Genomic DNA, 22118 nt, shown 5'->3' with positions numbered 1-22118 from the left:
TATTATTATTATTATTATTATTATTATTATTATTATTATTATTATTTACTAAATAGTTTTATTTATTGGTATTAAACAAAAAAATGTAAAATAAAGAAAAAAATTATAGATAAATATAAAAATCTATAAAAATCAAGTTTTAAAAGCATTTAAAAAAATACAAATAATAATAATAATATTTATATTACATAACATTTATAAATTCATTAAAAATAAACAAATGTAAAAAAAAAATCTATAAAACAATTCATAAACAAATAAACCTTAACACTGTGGGGGGGGGGGGGGGGGGGTATTATTATGCACTGTATTATTAGCTCAGTAAATTGTCATAATAATAATAATGCTTTAATAATAATAATAATTTCTCCTTTTCTCACTTATGGTGTTTTCTCACCAAAAGGGAAAACAATTTCAATTAAAAAGCAGATTAAATGTAAAACAAATGCAGCCACTGACAGCTTTTCAAGGACAGAATCTGAATTTCATGCACATGTGGATGTTATTAAAAGATAAAACACATGCACACAAAACAAAACAAATCCTTCAATGTCCTCGGAGCAAAAAGGTGACGATTAACATAAACGGTACGTGACATTTTCACAAGCCAGCACTTCCGTTAACACATTATAAAAACCCATATATTTACCAGATACATCAAAATAGCAAAACTCTAAAATAAAAAGCAAATATTAAGAACAACCTAGCAGCAAATATGTTGTTTGGCATTTTAATTTCCAATTTCAACTTCCAATTTATTTTTATTTTTTTGCAGAATACATAATTAGTGTTTTTTTTATGCTAGTTTTTGTCTTAGTGTGTGTCAACGATAACAACTAGAGAATAAAGATATGCAGAAACAAAGCATAATGAGAAGAAAGGAATAGACCTATGAAAAACAACTGGTGACACAGAATGGTATTCTCTCTCTTCTCATTTTTTTCTTTCTTTTTTTTTTACTCTAAACATCACATAATCAATCATCCTGATATCAATCTGATATGGAGGAGATGAAATCACTCCCAGCATGCTCTCCCCATTACCCATGGAGAAAATAGCTCTTGTTCACACCACTACAGAAAAAGGAAACAGCGTTAGCAGAGTCACAGCGGCAGATGAGAGCGAGAGACAGAGACAGATTGAAAAGGAGACGCTAACACCCTCGTCATGGAGGTGAGGGCCGATTATTACCATGCCCTGAGAAGTCGAGCTGCTCTCCACAGAGAGTTTTCCTGCTTTCTATTCATACTCCTGAAATCATTCAGACTCAGATTTGTATCATATTAGCCTGAATGAAACCATTAACCTGTTAACCAGACAACCCCCCCCCCCCCCCCCATTATGGGACTCACAGCTGAAAGAGCCCTACCTAAATAAAAATTTGAACAGTTCCCTATTTCAGTGTGTTACACACATGATTTTGGTGTCTTTGAAAAGAAGACCCTTTGGGCTTTACTTTTTATCAACCAGAGTTGAATAAAATATTAAAAGTTATAGAGACTGAAGAGCCTTGATTTTTTTTACCACACTGAATGTGTTTTTAATTTTATATAAAACAGTAATGGGTTGAAAGTCACATGTCTCATGAGTTTATATTTCAAATCTGAAGGAGATACCATGAAAAACGAGATTTTTCTGAGACTATGTCTAGTTCCCCCCACCACCCAGTTATAAAAATGTTTTTATTTATTTTTAATATATAACTGTATTGAAGGGTTCTACAAACTATTTTAGTCATAAACATAGCACTGCATAGTTTTTCAATTATAAAACAATAGACAGAAACTTATACATCATATAAGTGATTAATTTGAGCACTAGAAAAATACAATAAGAATAATTTGAGTAAGAAAAATAATTAGAATAAAAAATATTTAATTTTGTATGCCAATTACAGTACATCCTGAGATTTATAGAAATGCAGCATTTACAATGATTTCTGGTCATATAATCAATTATCACGTGTTGACATGCTGTTGGCCAGTTATATAGTTGTTAATCATACAGATGTGCTATAAAGTCAATAATCACACTCTATTCATATAGACTGTGATAGCTGTGATTACACAGTAATAGCGTGCTGATTTGCTCTCAAACTGATGGTAATCATGCAGATACAGGCACATTCCCCATAAAACACACTCACACATATGAAAAATGTTGAAAAAGTAAAAAAGAATTAAGAAAAAGCAGATCACTAAGTTCAGATAAGAATTAAATTCAGCTAGAATTCAAATAAACAATCTTCTGCCTATCTTTTAGTTTTTTTGTGGATCATCTCATTCTGTTTGTGACACTGTCCATTACAAAACCATGCCATTTTTTTACTGCCAATATGCAGTTTCTGAGCGTGATTTATTCCATAACGGACACTCGGGGTTGCACGACTACTGATTTCTACTAGTCGATTTTTTAATTAAAAAAATACTTGAGTTACTCGACTACTCGTGGTTCATGCTACTGTAAATAAAAAGACATTTTATTTATTTATTTTTATCAATAAACGCTTATTAATTCATAGCCTTATGCAACAATTACATAAGTAAATTGTCAAAACTTTATAATTATGATATTACATATTTACATTTTCATGTAACAGCCAGTATTTGTATCTGTATTTGTGTCTGTAACAATCAAAACATTTTTCGTATCTGCATTCGGATACAACGTCGTACAGTTACTTGATAAGATCGTTATGGCTATCTTTTTTTTCACTAGTTATCACTGAACAAGTATGCCGTGTTAAACTAAAATAATTATTAATTTCTAAAATAATATTTATCATGCAAGCAGAGAGATGCCATGACAAACGTTTAGTGATCATTTGAACACAACTGAATCAATTAAATGCGCACATTTTCATTACATTAACTCTTTAAGCGAGTCTTAATGTATGGTGAACTTCACTAAACAAATGTGTGTGTTCCACGCAAACCAGCAAAAGATAAAGATGCAAATATGTAGACCAAATAGAAAAATGTATTCATATCTAAGCTGATTATTAGCCTGCTAGAACTGGTTTGGTTTTTGAGAGACCGAGACGCGCAGCGTGGCTGTTTGATTGGTGAGTGCGCTGTTCTTAATCCATTCATTCGTATCATATCGTAGCCTAAAGTTTAAATCATTGCCTTTATATATATATGTATATATATATATATATATATATATATATATATATATATATATATATATATATATATATGTATATATATATATATGAGATGTAGTTTATAGGTGAAATTACTCTTGCCAAGCTCTGATTTCTGAGAGATGCACAGAGAGACAACAGCAATGCTGTGTTTGATTTGCGCTCTTTTCACTCATAAAGTGTATTCATTCACTTCACACTAGTGACTTTAGAGGTCTGCGTATAATATTGAACTGATCCCCTCGCTCAGCTTTTATCTAGCAAACTCCGGACTGTGCCAGCTTCAGCCGAGCATTCAGGCAGAATTATTCCTTGTCTGTTATTAGTTTTTGAAGCCATTATCTGTGCCATTCCGAATAATGTAATCGGTCAGTTTCGGGTTACCCCCTAATTATTACATTACATATTTTAATTTTACATGCAACATAGATAAGGTCATAGAAATAACAGCTACACACAATATTGTTATCCTAAAATTCACGTCGTACTTGCAAACTCTTTGTACACATTATGCTTAATGCATGCTCGAGTAGTCGATTGTTTCCGACAGCGCTGACTAGTGGTTGAAGTAGTCGATCACTCAACTACTGGACTAGTCTATGCAAGCCCTTATGGACACAAACAATTCTGTCCCTAAAGAACTGAAGCATAAACAAAGGATTTATGATCCATATTACAACGTTATTGCTTCGTTGAACTAAACGTGCTCCATGAGATGTCGTTCAGTGGAACCTTACCTTCCTTAATAAACTGGGATTTACAGCTGTGGATGTTTATGACTCGTTATTACGACGAATCTGGTATGTACTGCATTTTGATTCTTCATGTTTCGATGTGAACTGCTTAAACAAATTTAGCAAATACATTCTTTTTTACAAGATTTCCATAGAAAAATAGCGATCTGCCCTCGATGCTTGAGGCTTTATAATGATCGATAGTTTGTCAAGATTAAATTTGTCCCATTTAATTTAATCTATTCGTGAATATTGACACATGCAAACAATGAGAGTTCAGTCCGCCCATGTCTAGGTGCATTTTAACAGGTTAAACTCTGGACTCGACAGGAAAGAATCAAGAATTTTCCATTTTGTACGATATACTCAGTGTCAGTGTCTCTGTGACATGAAACTTTTATATCTATCCAAAGAGAACATAACATAAGGCTTTTAATGTCAAGCCATTTTACTCCAGCAATTTGGAATTCTATTTCACATGCAACAAATTTTGGAGATTTACATTGACAAACACACATTTTGTGATATTCTATAGTAAACTAATTTATATGTAAAAAAAAATAATATTTTTTAAATGAATTATAATTTAATTAAAAACTAACTGAATCCTAAGCCTTGTAGTAACAAAGAAAATATACTTATTATACAAAATACAGTTGAAAAATGTATTACACGTGTGATGTTTTTTAACAAAGAAAACGAGTGGAAATGTGATTTCTTAAAACAGTTCAGTAAATAAAACGTTAATTTTGTAAAAAGTATATATTTTTATCACATTTTGCCAATGAAAATATTACCTAAAAAGCCAAAGCATACATGTTGTTCACCTCTGAGTAACACAGCAGTGTTTAGTTTCTGAATAAATCTGCATTTTGAATGAATCGTGTGAATCAATGATTCAAAGACCCATTTATTGAGACTACTTCATTCCTGAATGAATCAGACATTTAAATGAATCGACTCATAATGGCATATACCCCAGGAGGGTGCCAGCACCTGTCAAAGGGCCGCGAGCATCAGTCAGTTCAGAGACGTTCCCTTCATATTTATAAATATGATTTAGCAGACCTTTAGCCATCCACTAGGATGCAATCTGACTCACACTGCTAGTCGACAGTTAGAGCAGAGTTGGCTTAAGTATCAGTCAAGCTTACTGACAGTGTAAAAGATGATTTACGGTTAGCTGTGTCGGAAATCCAGAAACATGCTCAGCCATCACACTGAATCAGGTAAACTGGTTATATAATTATGCTTCAGTATTATTACATATGCTATACAAGGGATGGTTCTAAACTCTTTTTAGGTAGGTTTCAGCACCCTATCTGTCACCTTACCCCCAAAAACTATCTTAACGATAAGGCCAGTGTTCCAACCTCGAGAAAGGATTCTTTTAATTCTCATGTGTTTTAAATCTTGTTATTTTAAACATTATAGTCATTTTAAGCCATTTAAGCCCAAGACATCTTAATGCGGTACTCGTGTGTTGTGATAGAGTGTTTCAATGCGCACAGTGCACACAAACAAACAAATAACCTTGTCAGACAGCAGGTGAATACCAATGGCTGTCTTGACAAGTATCCGATTACCTTGGCGAGTAAAATTAGATAAACTTGGGGGGGGGGGGGGGGGGGGGTTGTGCATGTCCTGGTCTAATGTAAACTGCAAATTGTTTTGCAAGGATATCAGCACGTTCTCACGAGATCTCGTCACATCCCAAGTAGTCTGAAATATTAACCTCTAAAGTACTTTACAGGTAATACAGGTAAGTAAAATCTCATGTTATGTGGAGGGTCTCAGTATTGTATAAGCCATATTTTGAAATACCTCATTTGCATTTCCTTCTTGAAAAGGTTAATTAGCAAGACAACTAACGCTAGCGATCTGTTCTTTTCTAGTCAGGATGTCTAACTGCAGACTTTCAATGGCTGCTACAAAGACCCTGTGGAAATATTTGCTCTTTGAGTCTTTTCTTTTCATTCCACTAGACAAAAAAGATAAAAGCCATTCTTAACAGCACTGTAACATAATCATAGACAATTAATTAAACCGAGTGTATATGAAACCAATACCTAGAACTGAAATATTATCAAAGCTGTTTCATGAACTGAAATTAGAAAATGAGAGCATCTGCAAGCATCAATTATATTTGAATTTTATATACATTAAATATTTGGAAGTAATGCATACATCAAAATATTTATATAATAAATATATATATATATATATATATATATATATATATATATATATATATGTATGTGTGTGTGTGTGTGTGTGTGTGTGTGTATATACGTACAGTACAGACCAAAAGTTTGGACACACCTTTTCATTCAAAGAGTTTTCTTCATTTTCATGACTATGAAAATTGTCGAGTCACACTGAAGGCATCAAGGGCTATTTGACCAAGAAGGAGAGTGATGGGGTGCTGCGCCAGATGACCTGGCCTCCACAGTCACCGGACCTGAACCCAGTCGAGATGGTGTAGGGGTGAGCTGGACCGCAGACAGAAGGCAAAAGGGCCAACAAGTGCTAAGCATCTCTCTGGGAACTCCTTCAAGACTGTTGGAAGACCATTTCAGGTGACTACCTCTTGAAGCTCATCAAGAGAATGCCAAGAGTGTGCAAAGCAGTAATCAAAGCAAAAGGTGGCTACTCTGAAGAACCTAGAATATGACATATTTTCAGTTGTTTCACACTTTTTTATGTATATAATTCCATATATAATTCCACATGTGTTAATTCATAGTTTTGATGCCTTCAGTGTGACTCTACAATTTTCATAGTCATGAAAATAAAGAAAACTCTTTGAATGAGAAGGTGTCCAAACTTTTGGTTGGTACTGTATGTCTATACGTTTAAAATTATATTAATTATATTAATTAGATGTTATATTTTTACATACTCAAAAAAAATATTATAAAATATAAGCAATCATATTACATTTTAATATTAAAACATAGTACTGATAATACAATACAATATAACATAATACAAATACTGCTAATTATTAAATATAAAAAAAAAAAATGGCCTAACCGCCATGAAGATGCTGAACGAACAGACAACGTTGAGATATATTGGATGTACAGTGTGCTTGACATGAGGTCAGCAGTAAGGTCACACTGGTTCATCCTGCAGAGGAGTTTTACAGGGTTTCATGCTGATCCCATCTGGGGAAGATCTGGGCATGTCTGGAGAACACAACTCACTTAAACAACTCAACAAAAATAAACATCTAGTCAAGTCCATCCCTGGTGAGAAAGGACAAGAAAAGCCTTCTGGATTGGAGTTTAACCACTAGCTGGAGCGCCCACCTGTGCTCTGAGTCTGCGGGTGTGATGCTCTATGGTTATGGATCTGAGCTGCTAACATAAAGACAGTAGATTCAGTCCAACAGTTACTATAATCACAGACCTGCTCCATCACTATCCTACCCTTGAGAAAAGAACTTCACCCCTGAATTGCTCCTTAAAGATTGTCTCTACAGTTTTTTGGTTGAAAAGTGGGTATTCAGCTCCTTTGGGGAAAACAAATATAGCTGTTCTAAAACTCAGCAAGCTGCCTACCTAGAGAGTGCTTTAAAGCATCACAGGTCTGCTACAGATGTGAAATGATAAGAATGTATTGCAGAGTTTTTTTTATATTTATGAAAATATGAAATTACTGAAAAAAATATATTTCATAAAAATAACTACAACAAAGCTAAATAAAAACATTATAAAATAAAATAAAACCCAAAATAAAAATTTTAAAACAAGAGGGGAGAAGAGAAGAGAAGAGAAGAGAAGAGAAGAGAAGAGAAGAGAAGAGAAGAGAAGAGAAGAGAAGAGAAGAGAAGAGAAGAGATGAGAAGAGATGTCAATGTAATGATCTTAGAGCTTCTTTATCACTCTTGCTTTGTAACATGGCACTCCATAATGCTGGAAAATGCATGGATCATCACCAAATTCCTCATGGATCATTGGAAGAAGTCGCTCTTGCAGGTTGTTTTGATACCATTCTTTATTCATGGCAGTGTTTTGGGCAGAATTATGAGAGATCCAAATCCCCTGGTTGAAAAGCAGCCCGACAAATGGATGGTCTATGGACACTTCAATGTTGGCACAACACAGGACTCATGGTAGTGTTCACCTTTTCTTCAAACAATCAATTTAAAAAATGTCCCAAACAGTCAGAAGGGAGTTTCATCAGAGAAAATAACTTTGCAGCAGTCTTCTGCTGTCCAATCGTTGCAATTCCTGCAGAATTTCAGTCTGTCCTTGAAGTTTTTCTTGGAGAGAAGTGGCTTCTTTGCTTCCCTTCTTGACATCAGGACGTTGTCCAAAAGTCTTACTTTCTTACTGGCCATACTGTGTGTGCAGATGCTCTCACACCAACCAGCTGCCATTCCTGAGTAAAGTTCTGCACTGGTGGTGACACAAATCTGTAGTTGATTCCTCAGGAGGAGAATGTCCTGCCACTTGCTGGACACTCTGGGACGTCCTGAAGACTTCTTCACTGCACTCAAACCTCTCTCCTTAAAGTTTTTGATGATCCGGTAAAAGGTTCTTTCAGATGCAATATTCTTTGTAGCAATTTCCATGTATGTGGGCCATTTTGATGCAAAGCGATGGTGTTTGCATGCATTTTTTTGGAGCTAACCATTGCTAACAAGAACACAATGATTGGAACAACAAAGGCTTAATCAGAAAACTTTGCAAAACACAAAATTTGTGTCACTGTCAAAACTTTTGGCCATGACTGTAGAGAGCAGACAACAAAGGAGCACTATAAGAGTCAGCTTTTTATATGTGATTATGTTGGTTTCTTAGGAGCGTCTCCACATGGCTGGACTCTGATAATTGGGTCTCATATGAGAGGCCCATTATAGTGTCAGGAAGACACTGTAACCCCTCTCCCACATTCACACAAACTGTCCCCATCTTTTCAGTGTGATTCTGCCTCTATTCCCCTGTCATTATAGACAGGTCGGGGTGACCTTCTATGGCCTAAATGGCCCTCAAGCCACCAATAAGCGGCACAGTCTTGTTTCAGCTGTCTAGGTCGAACTCTAAAGTGCAGTTAATATGTAAAGAGAAAAACACAAAAAGATTTTTGGCAATGAGATTTGCATTACAATCCCATTGCTTGGCACAGTGGCTAAATCACAAAGCAACACAATGAACACACCATATCCTGCTAGGTGCAGTGTGACAAGTTTCCAGCACAATTTTTCTGCTCTCACTGAGAGCAAAATGCCATAGATAGTGACTCTAGAAATTAAGCAATGGATGTATAGTTCTCCATAGTGCACAATACCACTTTTTAATGCTTCAAATATAAGTGCTCATGCGTAGAATCTGTTTCTAGCATTTTCTCTTACACTGATCAACATAAAGAGTAACACCATAAAGCCTCTGCAGGGTTCTGATGTAAAATCTTATTCTCTACCATAATTCAGACATTAAAGTGTCAAGAACAGGTTTTCTGAATATTTGCAATAGTAATTAAACCAAAGAGCACATGCACTTAAGCATGATTTATACTTCTGCATCTGACGTACGATGTAGCCTTTATTTATACTTATGCACCGTTATCCACATCGACAAGCAGTACACATGCAAACCGCTAGTCTGCAGTGTCCACAGGCATGTAGCTGGTGTAACCACGACAAAAACCGAAGAAGAAGGAGCTCGTCAGAGAAGCATTATTGTCGTGACAGCAGCAAATAAATATCAAATAATCAAATCACTATTTAAAACTACAAAAGGAAACAACAACGGAACAGGAGAAGATGGCATTCTTTCCATCTCCACAAGGACTTGTACCACGGCAGATCAACATTGTTTCAGCATAATAAATGATAAGACATTTGTTCTTTGCTTTGTTTTATTTTATATAAGAAGGTGTAACATTAAAGTATATTAAAGTGCCCATAAACACACAAAACTCTAGTACATACGGAGGGAAGGATTCTAGCCAACCAATCACAGCGCTTGCAGTCCACATAGAATTGATGCGCTGTTCGATATTTGTAGAGGCTGTGGAGTAGGTTCAACACAGGAATATAATATAAAATAATTCTGTTCTAAAAATTCAGTAAGTAAGCTGCCTACCAACATTTAAAGTCATCACATTCTTGCCCCGGATGTGAGATGTTGCTAAAATCCGAAGAATGCATTGCAGAAAGCAATGTTATTTAGCTCTCTAAGCGAATGTGTCGGTGTGTTCAGTTGCAACTTAAAATGCTCTATCATTTTTGGCCGTACAGATAACATTTTAAATTACAGCAAAATATATTTCATACAAATAATTTAAATAAAACAAAATAAAAAAAATGTAAAGTAAAATATAATATAAAAATACAAATATGTAAATGTAAAGTTATGAATAAAATATTTTTTATTAAATTACATATAAAAACAGTGAACAATAAATTACAAAAGTTAAAAAAACTAAAGTTAAATTATGAATTCAATTATATTATTTAATTTAATATAAATTGATTTCCAGGTAATTTTTACCCTAATTAAAGGGCATTTTTCCCTAACCATATTAAATGCATGCATCATCTTTTGTATCAAATTTTTTACCAATTAATATAATAAGACAATATACACACACACACACACACACACACACACACACACACACACAGACACACACAATAACTACAATAAAAAAAACATTAAAATTAAATAAAAATGTAAATAAAATACACAAATATTAAAAAGTAAATTGAAATTACAAATAAAATTATACATTTATTATTTAGTTTTTTATAACTCCATCAAATATTTTATTAATCAAATACTGTATGCTTATCATGTTTTTGACCCATAGCTCAAGTGACATCGGATTGCACATCAACTGCACCTCACACACGTCGCCCTGCACCCACTGGAAATCTGCAACACACACACACACACACACACACACACACATCAATGAAAAGCAGCACACTGTATAAATGCATGAAGATTGAAAAGCATTCAGCTCTTAAATATAAGATGATTCATTGATGTTGACAGGCCTGATCAATATGCTTGCATGCACTGCTCTATAAATGACGGCCAAAATCAAACCCATGACCTTGGTGTTCCTGGCACTACTGTTGCTACCAGTTAAGCAACAGGAACACTATATGACTCTCTTCAGCTGAATTTTGCTCTGTGTTTCTGAGTAAATCCACCAGAGCTGGAAGCTAGTGAACTCTACTGAGCTTTTCCATTAATCCAGAGACGGAGTCTGATACTGATTAAGCGTTTCCAAACAATGGCCCCTCGTTCCCTCGGGAGGAGATATATTCACTGTATTATCTACAGTATGCTCGCAGATTTCACGCTCAAATTAACCAGAGCCCTGTCTCACACTAATAATCATCCGCCGCTGAAGGCCATATGGAGTTTAGAACGCATGAATTATTTTCAAAGAATGAAAACCAACTGTATCTATTCTTGTCCGTCGCCTCTGAAATACGGTTGTTGTTGACATTTCTCATGAATTCCATGAATTTGGAGCTAATTGTGTATTTCACACTAAAAATAAATAGTTGTAATTTGCTGGTGAGTTAAAAAAAACATATAATAATAATTACTTGGATAAAAGTTACTTGAATAAAATAAAATAAAATAAAATAAAATAAAAAATAAAATAAAATAAAATAAAATAAAATAAAATAAAATAAAATAAAATAAAATAAAATAAAATAAAATAGCCAACCATTTGCTCCCATTAAAGAAACCCCTTCAGTTCAGGGCAAATAGTTTCAAGTGTCTTCAAATCGTCATGGATTTTCTCTTCCAAACACTGTATTTTTCCATTTCCACCAGGAATCTAATAATCCATTCCAAACTGGTCCATAAATCCAGCGTGAACACACTGTTGGGCTACACTCAACTGACACCGAGTAAACGCCAGGCTTCACTCCTGAGGGAAATTAAAGCAGGGTTGAAAAAGGAGATTCTTTATTATAGATGCTATGAAGACGGTTTTCCATATGATGAATGCAAGACAGCACAGACCTCTGAAATGATGAGAAGGGGACAGGAATTAAATGTAATATCCCCCTTAAGGGGGAAGCCCACGAGTCAGTTTAAGCATTTAATATAAGCTGGATGTCACACAAAAGGACCTGTGGCTCTGCTTATGGAGACCAGAGGATGAGAACACAGACAAATCCACCTGCTGAGAATGAAATCTGCAGTTTAGGTCAACATGAAAACAGCCATTGCATTTCATTTGACCTCAGTACTGTGGCATAAAAATAAATAGTTAACATCTTCTTTACTTTTGCTTGACATTAATCCTATAGTTTAAGTTTGGACTGAGTGAAATCATCTGAATCTGAAAAGGAAAAAGTTTTTTGGCTCAAGGGATCAGTTTAACCAGCAGCAGAATAATGAATGAAAAATTAAAAATTGGGAAAAGTAAAAACAAGTTAACTTGTGATAAATAGAGGAGATGGGGGTTTGTTACGCTCTTCTGTGCCACGTAGTATGAATTAGAAATAGTTTTGAGGCTATTTTGCATTACAGGATTTAAAATAAATAATTAAAAAAATAAATACATAATCATTTAAAATAGATGACTAAATGAGAATTAAAAAATAAATAAGTATTTCAAATAAAATAAATGATTAAAAAATAATATTTAACATTCATTATTTTAAATAATTAATTAAATAAATAAATAAAGCCATCTACACACAATAAGTACAATGTGTTAAAAGAATCTGAAAATTCCTGTTTTCACTGATATGTTTTCTTAAAGCTGGACTGCTTTTACAAACATCAAAAACATCATCAGGCTTCAAGGCCACCTGAGACCAAGACCTGATAAAGATATTAATTTGCAATTATAATGATTTCAATGAAATGTTAATGGCATAATTCAGACATGGACTTGCACTGTTACAGTTTTATGTAAAATGTCTGATCAAATAAGGCAAAAAATAATAATAAAGGGTCAAGTTGAAAGCACTGCACTGTGGGATTCGGTAGAGCAGTGTGCTCTGCAAACGTCATATTTTGGAAAATTGTAATTGGACATACAGAAAATACAGTACGCATTCTAAAACTACTTCTAATATGCCATTCCCAATATGCCCAAGGTCATGCAATTGCAAATCTAATCAAGAAGTCCTTCTAGCCTACATTAAACCTTTCTGTGCTAAAATCTCTTTATAAACGAGCTGTGGTTTTGGGTGTGTGTTTGTTTCCAGCAGGCCGACAGTCATTATACGGCCCCTCACTGTGTCGTTGTCCATTACAGCTTAGCAAACAGGGATTGTGGGTCTGCTGTGGACATCAGCCGGTGTAAGAGCTCCATCCCACACACACAAGCATGTCAAATATTTGCCCTTTTGAGCGTGGCCTCGCGATAAACCGCTCTAAGTGGTGTTGAGATCTGACAGGTGAAGACGTATGTGGACCTGGACCCAAGATGCAGGATGGATGCACCTGTCAGTGTCGCCGAATCCCATCAGCAGGGGTCAGGAAGCTTCCAGGGCTTTTACAGTGAGTGGGGAAAGAGAGAAAACCTCCATCTGTTCACTAACAAGCACCTTTTTCACACGGCTCTCTTCCCAATTGCAACGCTGCCTAACAACTACGACAACAGCCCAGTGGCTACGTTGCAGATCTAGGGAAGCGAGAGTTTTGCACAGTCTGAAAATCATGAGCGAGTGAGAACTCCCCGCGTGGGAACTCCTGCAGGTCATAACAAATGTTAACGAGAGATGAATTGGCTCGTTAGAAAGTGCTGATTATCAGCACGCACACAGCGTGGGAGCAGCTGTTCGCCCATATGCAACACACACACACACCGAGATACTACTACTCAAACATAAATGCATGCAAAATATGACATGTTGGTCACCTTGATTCATTTAGAAACAAGCATTGATTGAACTATGCATTAATTCCTACAATGTACTGCTGCTAATTAGTAAAAGTAGACACTAAAAATAGATTAAAATATAAAAAGTATGAAAAATCCTGTTTCCACCGATATGGCTTCTTCAGTTTGTAAGTATTTCTAAATTTGGACTGCTTGTACAAACAGCTGAAACAGCATCAGGCTAAGAGACCGCCTGAGACAAAGTCCCGATAAAGATGTTAAAGAGTGTTTAATGCCTCATTACGTGCGTAATGGAGGAGGAGATATCTCTCTCTCTCCCTACAATAGCCATCGGTTTAGGAGACAGGATAAAGCTCTGTCCTCCTGCTGTTCCGCTGGAAGACACACAACTCCAGACACCTGCACCGCTTCTGAGATCCGTCCATGCTGAGAGCCTGAGGATATCTGCCCTTTGGCTCTCCTGAAAACACGGTTTACCCTGAGAGATACACCTCACTCCACATCAAACCACAAAACAACCGCAATGCTGAAAAAGAAGCCCCCAAGAGCTCACCTTCTAGTCATCATAGTACAAACCCCTCTACAGCAGCCTCAAAAAACATTTAGAAACATAATGTCCAAATACCAAAGCATTAGATTAGAGATATTTGCTAGGTTTTGAATTATAAAATGGTACATTAAGTGCTGAAAATGAAAACATGACAAGAACTGACTTCGTACATCCATAAAATAATCAGCAAATGTTCAGACACCGTGTACTTTTTTCGGTTTGCTGTATCTATTTCCAGAAAGTTATAGCAGGCAAAAGCAGCACGGCTGGTTGAGTTCATGAACTGATAGCGCTGACAGCAGCCACGGTGGATCAACACACTGCAGCTGATAAAATCATCTCACTTGAGTGAAACCGAAATAAACAGCAATTCAATTAAAATCAACATGAGAAATAAACTTGAGATTGTAAATGGCAAGATTGACCAATCGAAATCAAGTATTCTAGACAGCTGTGTAATAACAGTCTATGATATCACAGCCTAACAAAGCACAAGCATGATGGACTAAATCAAGTCCCATCCTACGTACATTATGTCCAGCTCAACATTCAGTTTCCCTCGCAATTGTGTCAAATTACAAATGATAAATGCATTATGAAACCTGCTGTCATTAATGGAACCCTGAAGAAAAAAACCAGGCAGGAGATTAAACAAGAATAGACCCCATTAATGAACACTATACTGACTGCTTGTATCGTCACAAAAACAAACTATATTATTAATCAAGCAGCACTAATCAGCTAAATGCAACTATAAGGCATGGAAATATGAGATTTGGAGAAATGTGGCATTACATCACTTGTTTAGCAATGGATAGTCTGAAGTGAATGGGTGCCGTCAGAATGAGAGTCCGAACAGCCGATAAAACGTCCCAGTAATCCACACCGCTCCAGCCCATCAGTTAACATCTTGAGAAGTGAAAAGCTATGTTTGTAAGAAATGTTAACAATTTTTAAACCATTGTTTCTGGCCAAAATGAGAGTCTATATGTAACGAATGCACACAGGAAACGAATCCCCACTGGAAAAGGCAATATTATGGATAGAGGACTATCCATGATTTTAAGCAACATTTTAAGGAAAAAAAAAAGTCTTAATGATAAATTTGTTTTTATTACAAAAGCTCTGTTTTTTGTTTTAAATGACTGACTAGACTTTTTGAATTTGTGGATTACTTTGATGTTTTAAATCAGTTGTTAATAGCACATCTATGTTATTAATCAATGCTGCATGTTCTTTACAGACATCTAGCACTGCAGAAATAATGGCATGATTGTCATGCACACAACCTTTTTGTGCATTCTTAGACTCATTCTGTTCTTTTTGGTTAATTCCTGTCAAGCTCACATATCTGGACGTCAGATTAAAGCTTTACCAGAGGAACAGTTCGTTCAGAGTAACTCGGATGTCACAATAGATAATTTCACAGGCCTGTTGTACTCTAAACTTTTGCTGCCACTATGTTTCAACACTGATGAGCTTCTTTTTTAAACCCTTTCTTCAATCCAGTTTAATGTGCAACGATAGGTCACATCTGAATAGTATGCAAACAGTATTCATGAAAAGGTAGATGAACAAAACCCAGATCACCCGATGATGTGAAGAAACAGTTTACCTAGATGAATTATTTTTTTCATTGCAAAAATATCTTATTTTATTCTGCACTTCATATTATGACCTGTGTGGTTAGAAGCGGAAATAGAGATGCATAAAAATCTTTTCAAAGCAATTAATAATTAAGGAAATACACATTTGCACTTTTTTTTATTTTTTATGGTGAGGCCCTTAGATGAAGAAACTTTCTTTTTACTGCATCAGGGAATCTTTAAATGCAGCTTGCTTGTTTTCATCTCTGAATGTGCCATTTAAAATTACGGCGGGGTGTTTTGTTAATAGCAGCGTTGAGGTGAGGGAAGAATTGTTTGGCTCATAACCAGCAGTTTTACAGCCTCTGCATACAAAGAAGTTCCTTTTGAACTGAATATCAAATATTCAGATGCGCTGGCTTGCATCACAGCAGAGATCTCTGCACTATAATCAAAGAGTCCATATAAAATCACTCAAAATATGCTACTGATGAATTACAGTAGACAAATATATATATATATATATATATATATATATATATATATATATATATATATATATATATATATATATATATATATATATATATATATATATATATATATATATATATACACACACACACAAATGCATTTTTTCTGCATTTATTTGAAGTATAATATTGTGACATATTATTGCAAATATATATATATATATATATATATAGATATATAGTGGGGCTCGAAAGTTTGGGCACCCCTTGCACAATCTGTGAAAATGCAAGTAATTTTCAAAAAATAAGAGCGATCATACTAAATGCATGTTATTTTTTATTTAGTACTGTCCTGAGTAAGATATTGTACATAAAAGATATTAACATTTAGTCCACAAGACAAAAAAATTGCTGAAATTATTAAAATAACCCCACTCAAAAGTTTGGGAACCCTTGGTTCTTAGTACTGTGTTCTGTTACCTGATGATCCTCGACTGTCTTTCTGTTTTGTGATGGTTGTGCATGAGTCCCTTGTTTGTTCTGAACAGTTAAACTGAGCAGCGTTCTTCAGAAAAATCTCTAAGGTCCTGCAGATTCTTCAGTTTTCCAGCATCTTTGCATATTTGAACCCTCTCCAGCAGTGACTTCATGATTTTGAGATTGACATTTGAGGGACTCAAACACAACTATTTAAAAAGATTCAAACATTCACTGATGCTCCAGAAGGAAACAAGATGCATTAAGAGCTGGGGAGGGTGAAAACTTTTGGAATTTGAAGATCAAGGTAAATTGTACTTAATTTGTGTACCGGGAAAAATACAAGTATCTTCTGTTGCTTACGAAGGTTTAGAACTAAATGGAAAAAAATTATATTTCAACAAAATAAGACAAATTTGGCCATCTTCATCGTGTTCAAAAGTTTTCACCCCCCAGCTCTTAATGCATCTTGTTTCCTTCTGGAGCATCAGTGAATGTTTGAACCTTTTTTAATAGTTGTGTTTGAGTGCCTCAAATGTCCTCAGTGTGATAAGATGTATCTCAAAATCATAAAGTCACTGCTGGAAAGGGTTCAAATATGCAAAGATGCTGGAAAACTGAAGAATCTGCAGGACCTTAAAGATTTTTCTGAAGAACGCTGCTCAGTTTAACTGTTCAGAACAAACAAGGGACTCATGCACAGCCATCACAAAACAGAAAGACAGCCAAGGATCATCAGGTGACCACACACAGAATTAAGAACCAAGGGTTCCCAAACTTTTGAGTGGGGTTATTTTAATAATTTCAGCAATTTTTTTGTCTTGTGGACTAAATGTTAAAATCTTTTATGTACAATATCTTACTCAGGACAGTACTAAATAAAATATAACATGCATTTAGTAAGATCTCTCTTATTTTTTGAAAATTACTTGCATTTTCACAGATTGTGCAAGGGGTGCCCAAACTTTCGAGCCCCACTGTATATATATATATATATATATATATATATATATATATATATATATATATATATATATATATATATATATATATATAATTTATTCCTGTGACACAAAGCTGAATTATTTTGCATCATTACTCCAGTCTTCAGTGTCACATGATCCTTCAGAAATCATTCCATCAACTTTATAAAATGTCATTTTTGATCACTTTTTTTGTCACTTTTGATCAACTGAACAAAAAGTGCACACAGTTTTGAAACTCTCTAACAGACTGAACATGGACGAGAGTGTCAAGACTGAATCCCAACAGGTTAATGAAGTCAAAATCTTGATCAAAGCTGTGAGTTTCATATTGGCTATGAGGGATGTTTTTGTTTTGTTTTTTGCATCTGGGAGAAGTCGTCAATCCAGTTGTAGCTATCCAGCATGGGCAAAAATAGCTACAGACTTGCCATTGGCTCATCTATCTCACACACACCTGAAGGATGCTGGTCTGTTCTCTGGGAATAAGAGTAAATATATTCACTGTAGGAGAGGTAGCTTGAAGGCAGATGGTTTCTCTGCGCACTGGGACGACAACAAGTCATACATTTAGAAAATGAGTTTTGGCTCTGTGTATCGGGCTGAGATTGAACAGTATTTGGGGTTTCCATCGGGCTGCTGGAGAGTCTGAAGTCTGATTTTCTGCTCTAAAGGGAGTCGACTGCATCCATTTCTGATAAAATAATGAATATTTCATCTGTATCCAAACAGCCAACAGCCATGTGTTTTTTTCATCTAATGAGTCCCAAAGCCGTCAATATCAAGTTAAGCAAGAGAGTTTAACACTACACACCTCCAGAGAGGATCATGGTTTCATGAAATCTGAACTTTATGATTTTCATTACTAAAACTGGCAAATATACCCCCGACACCTGGATCTACTTGAAAAGTCTGTTTTAATATCTACGGCGAGAGTAAATTAACCCAGGCCTTCCACACTAGACTATTATCAAAACCTCGGAGAAAGAAAGTGCAAAACTCAACTTTGAAAAGCAACGTTATGTTTTAAGTATTGTAAAGTGATAATAATTAATTTACACAAAATGCTGAATATATACTACCATTTAAAAGTTTGGGATCTGTACGATATTTTTGTAGCAATTAATACTTTTATTTAGCAAGAAACCACTGAATTGATCAAAAGTGACAGTAAAGACTTACTTTTTTTACTAAATAATTCTATTTCACATAAATATCTTTCTCTTGACAAAAGAAATCTGGGGAAAAAAATGGTTTGAACATTGATAATAAAATAATAATATATAATAGGAATAAATCTTTCACCAAATCATCCTATCTGCATGATTTCTGAAGGATCATGTGACACTGAAGACTGGAGGAATGATGCTGAAAATACAGCTTTGCATCACAGGAATGAATTACATTTTAAAACAAATTCAAATAGAAAACAGCTATATTAAATTCACAATATTACAAAAACTGTGTTTTTGATCAAATAAATGCACCCTTAGTAAGCATGGTGTGTGTTGCTAACAAAAGTCACAATAGGTCTCGAAACTCTTTAAACACATAAATTGCATTTATTCTATTATAAATGTAAGAAGCCTGCTTATGTTTAGTGGTTTAATCGAGCACTATAGTATGCACAAATAATGATTTCTTGATTTAATATCAATGGTATTTCCATGAGACAATTGACTTTGATCACTAACCTCTCAAAACTCCACACACTCAGTAAGATAAAGAAATTGACTTTACGGCAAGAGAGACCTAATCTGCCCTCCCTCGACTGCTAAGACTTTCTTATGTAGCCAAGAAAGACATCGCACTCGTTTTATGATTCAAGACGCAAACAGAATCAGGCAGAACTTGAAACCTATTCTCCGCCTGTGCAATTATAGGAAAACCCATCTCCTGCTATATAACCTCTTTATTTTACAGCAAACATCAATCTCGGTTATAGAATCTGACGTGGAAGGAAAGCACTACACGGAGCATTAAATATTCTGTTAGTCTGCAGCCGCAGCGCTGGACAGATGAGCAGAGGCGGCTGTTAACTTTGATATCTGATCACAGGCAGAAATGAGAGGAAGAGGAGGAGAAGAACGGGCCGAAACTCTAAATGCCCCTCAGTGCTGACAATTTACGGAAGCTTTCGCGAAGGAGGCTTTTGTGAGGGTGGCTGTCAAACTTTCTAAAATGGAAAGCACTAGAGAGACAAAGCTTGAGAAGATTCCGATGGAACTTCCTGAAATTGTATTTGGATCAAGGTGTGAGATTCGTGTTGGGCTGAACCCATGGCTTCACTCCAAATAGCTGTGGGATGTCTGCAAGATTGAATCACAGGTGTGTAAACGGGGTTTAGAGTTTAAACGCTGCAAGAAAACAATGTACTGTAGTACAAGCAGGACCACTGGGATATGAGTAGGATTTCTTTTTTGCAGAGCCTGGAGTGTAAAGCACATTAAATAAGCATCTACAGCATGATATAAACAGAAACCAATATCTTCCAGCCCACCAACCCCCATTTAAGTGAATAAAAACATTCCTGAAGAAGAGACTTTTATGAGCCACTTCATTCTACTAATTTAAAAGCATTTCAGAATGAGTGAATCTCATAGCCTGGTTCATTAGTGAGTCAAAAACATTCCAGATAACTGTACAAATGATTCTCATACACCAGATTTTTAAGCGAATAAAAAAAATAATAATAATAATAAAAAACAACATTCTAAAGAGGAGACTGTGAGCCAATAATCTTTGCTATTTAAAAAAAAAATCAGAATAAATGGATCTCATGATCACCAGAACAAATTATTCTTAAGTGAATCTAAAACATTCCAGATTCCTGAAACAAATGATCCTTATGAATGGGCTCTTTATTTTGTGATTAGAAAACGTTTTAGAATGAATGATTCTTATAACTGTATTATTTTAGTGAATCAAAGACATTTCGGATTCCCAAACAAAAGATTCTTATACTTTAAGCTGGTTCTTTTTAGTACATTTAAAATGCTATGGATCAAACAATTCTTCTGCGTCAAAAACATGAATCAAACACATCCATGAACAAAAGAGTCTTATGGGCTGATTCTCTTTAAGGAATCATTATTAAAAAACAACTTATTCTGATAATCCAAGTTTAATTGAATAAATTAAATTAAATTAAAAAAGTCCAAAATAGCATTACATCCCTATTGACTTTGATTATATGGAAAAATAGTTTTCAAAATATCTTGTTTTGTGTTCCACAGTAGGCCAGTTATTGAATTACACTTATGCCACCCCTAAAAGGACAATGAAAAGTCATTAAAAAGTTTCTGCACCTTCTACAAGAACTGTTTAATTGAAATTCTCTCTTAGTTTGGCAAAGAACTTGCATTTCTTCCCAATATTTCTTCCCGAATCATTAATGGAACCAGAACTGATCATTCATTTGTGATTTTGCTAATCCCTCAAGTTGCACACAAAAAATAACTTCTAAAAGTAATTAGGCAAACGCATTAAAAAAAAAACATTTCCTAATTCAGTTTCATCAGTCACATACAATTACGCACACATATACCTTGTTGATTTAGTTAATGGTCGACTAATTGTACCTCACGCAATTCCTGCTTCAGTGTGTGTGTGTGTGTGTGTTTGTGGAGGCTGTTCGCTTTGATAAAGGACTTCTCTCCAGAGACATCTGGTGTGTGTCTGTGTGTGTGTGTGTGTGTGTGCGTGAGTCAGAGTGCTTTGTTGGCAAGAACAAGAAAGCAACAGAACAGCAAAGAAAACACCATCTATAGTTGATTCGGCACAAACTCGCACTAGCTTACATATCAACCCCACAGGGTTGGAAACAGACATACAGTCCAAAATCAATGCAAACATTCTTTTCAGTTTTCAAATCAAACGGAGGAGTGTTTACCTGGCTGCTCATTACATACAGCCAGGTCAAATTTAGTGTGGCGCGTCATCGCTACATAAAATATTCAAGCCAATGGAGCCTTGAAGGCAAAACAACAAACAAGTGACATTGTTCATCGGCCCAAAGATTTTTCTGTCAGGGAAAGTGTGTGACTCAGAGACGTTAGCCTTGGGTGCTCGGCTTACCCCGAGACAGGCATGACACATCCCCTAATGCCTGTGGCATTCTGGGAAGTTATTAAGCGAGCTTTTACCAATCAAACAAAAGGGAGCATCGTATAATGCAGCTCGTTTACAAGCCACATTTGACCCCGCAACGTGCATGGAAGCCGTTAAGAAAGAAAGGAATGAATGATTGAAATTGCTAAACGGAGAAAACTGGATTTTGTGGATTTGAAACTCGACCACCGAGAGCATGAGAGCGGTGACGTCCTGT

At 35.3% G+C, this 22118-nt stretch overlaps 1 protein-coding gene across 1 annotated transcript in view; it reads right to left on the bottom strand.

Moving 5' to 3' along the window:
* LOC127978877 (trafficking protein particle complex subunit 9-like) overlaps positions 1-21732 on the bottom strand; it is a 93255-nt gene extending 71523 nt beyond the window's left edge. Inside the window, exon 1 of the mRNA XM_052583834.1 lies at positions 21684-21732. Within this exon, the coding sequence (XP_052439794.1) occupies positions 21684-21732 (49 nt within the window). The remainder of the gene's footprint in view (positions 1-21683) is intronic.
* Between the last annotated feature and the right edge of the window lie 386 nt (positions 21733-22118).

This window comes from Carassius gibelio, chromosome B19 (assembly GCF_023724105.1).
Source record: "Carassius gibelio isolate Cgi1373 ecotype wild population from Czech Republic chromosome B19, carGib1.2-hapl.c, whole genome shotgun sequence".
Taxonomy (NCBI): Eukaryota; Metazoa; Chordata; class Actinopteri; order Cypriniformes; family Cyprinidae; genus Carassius; species Carassius gibelio.
Note: the sequence above shows the minus strand (reverse complement) of the source record. Positions and strands in the feature narration are given on the sequence as shown.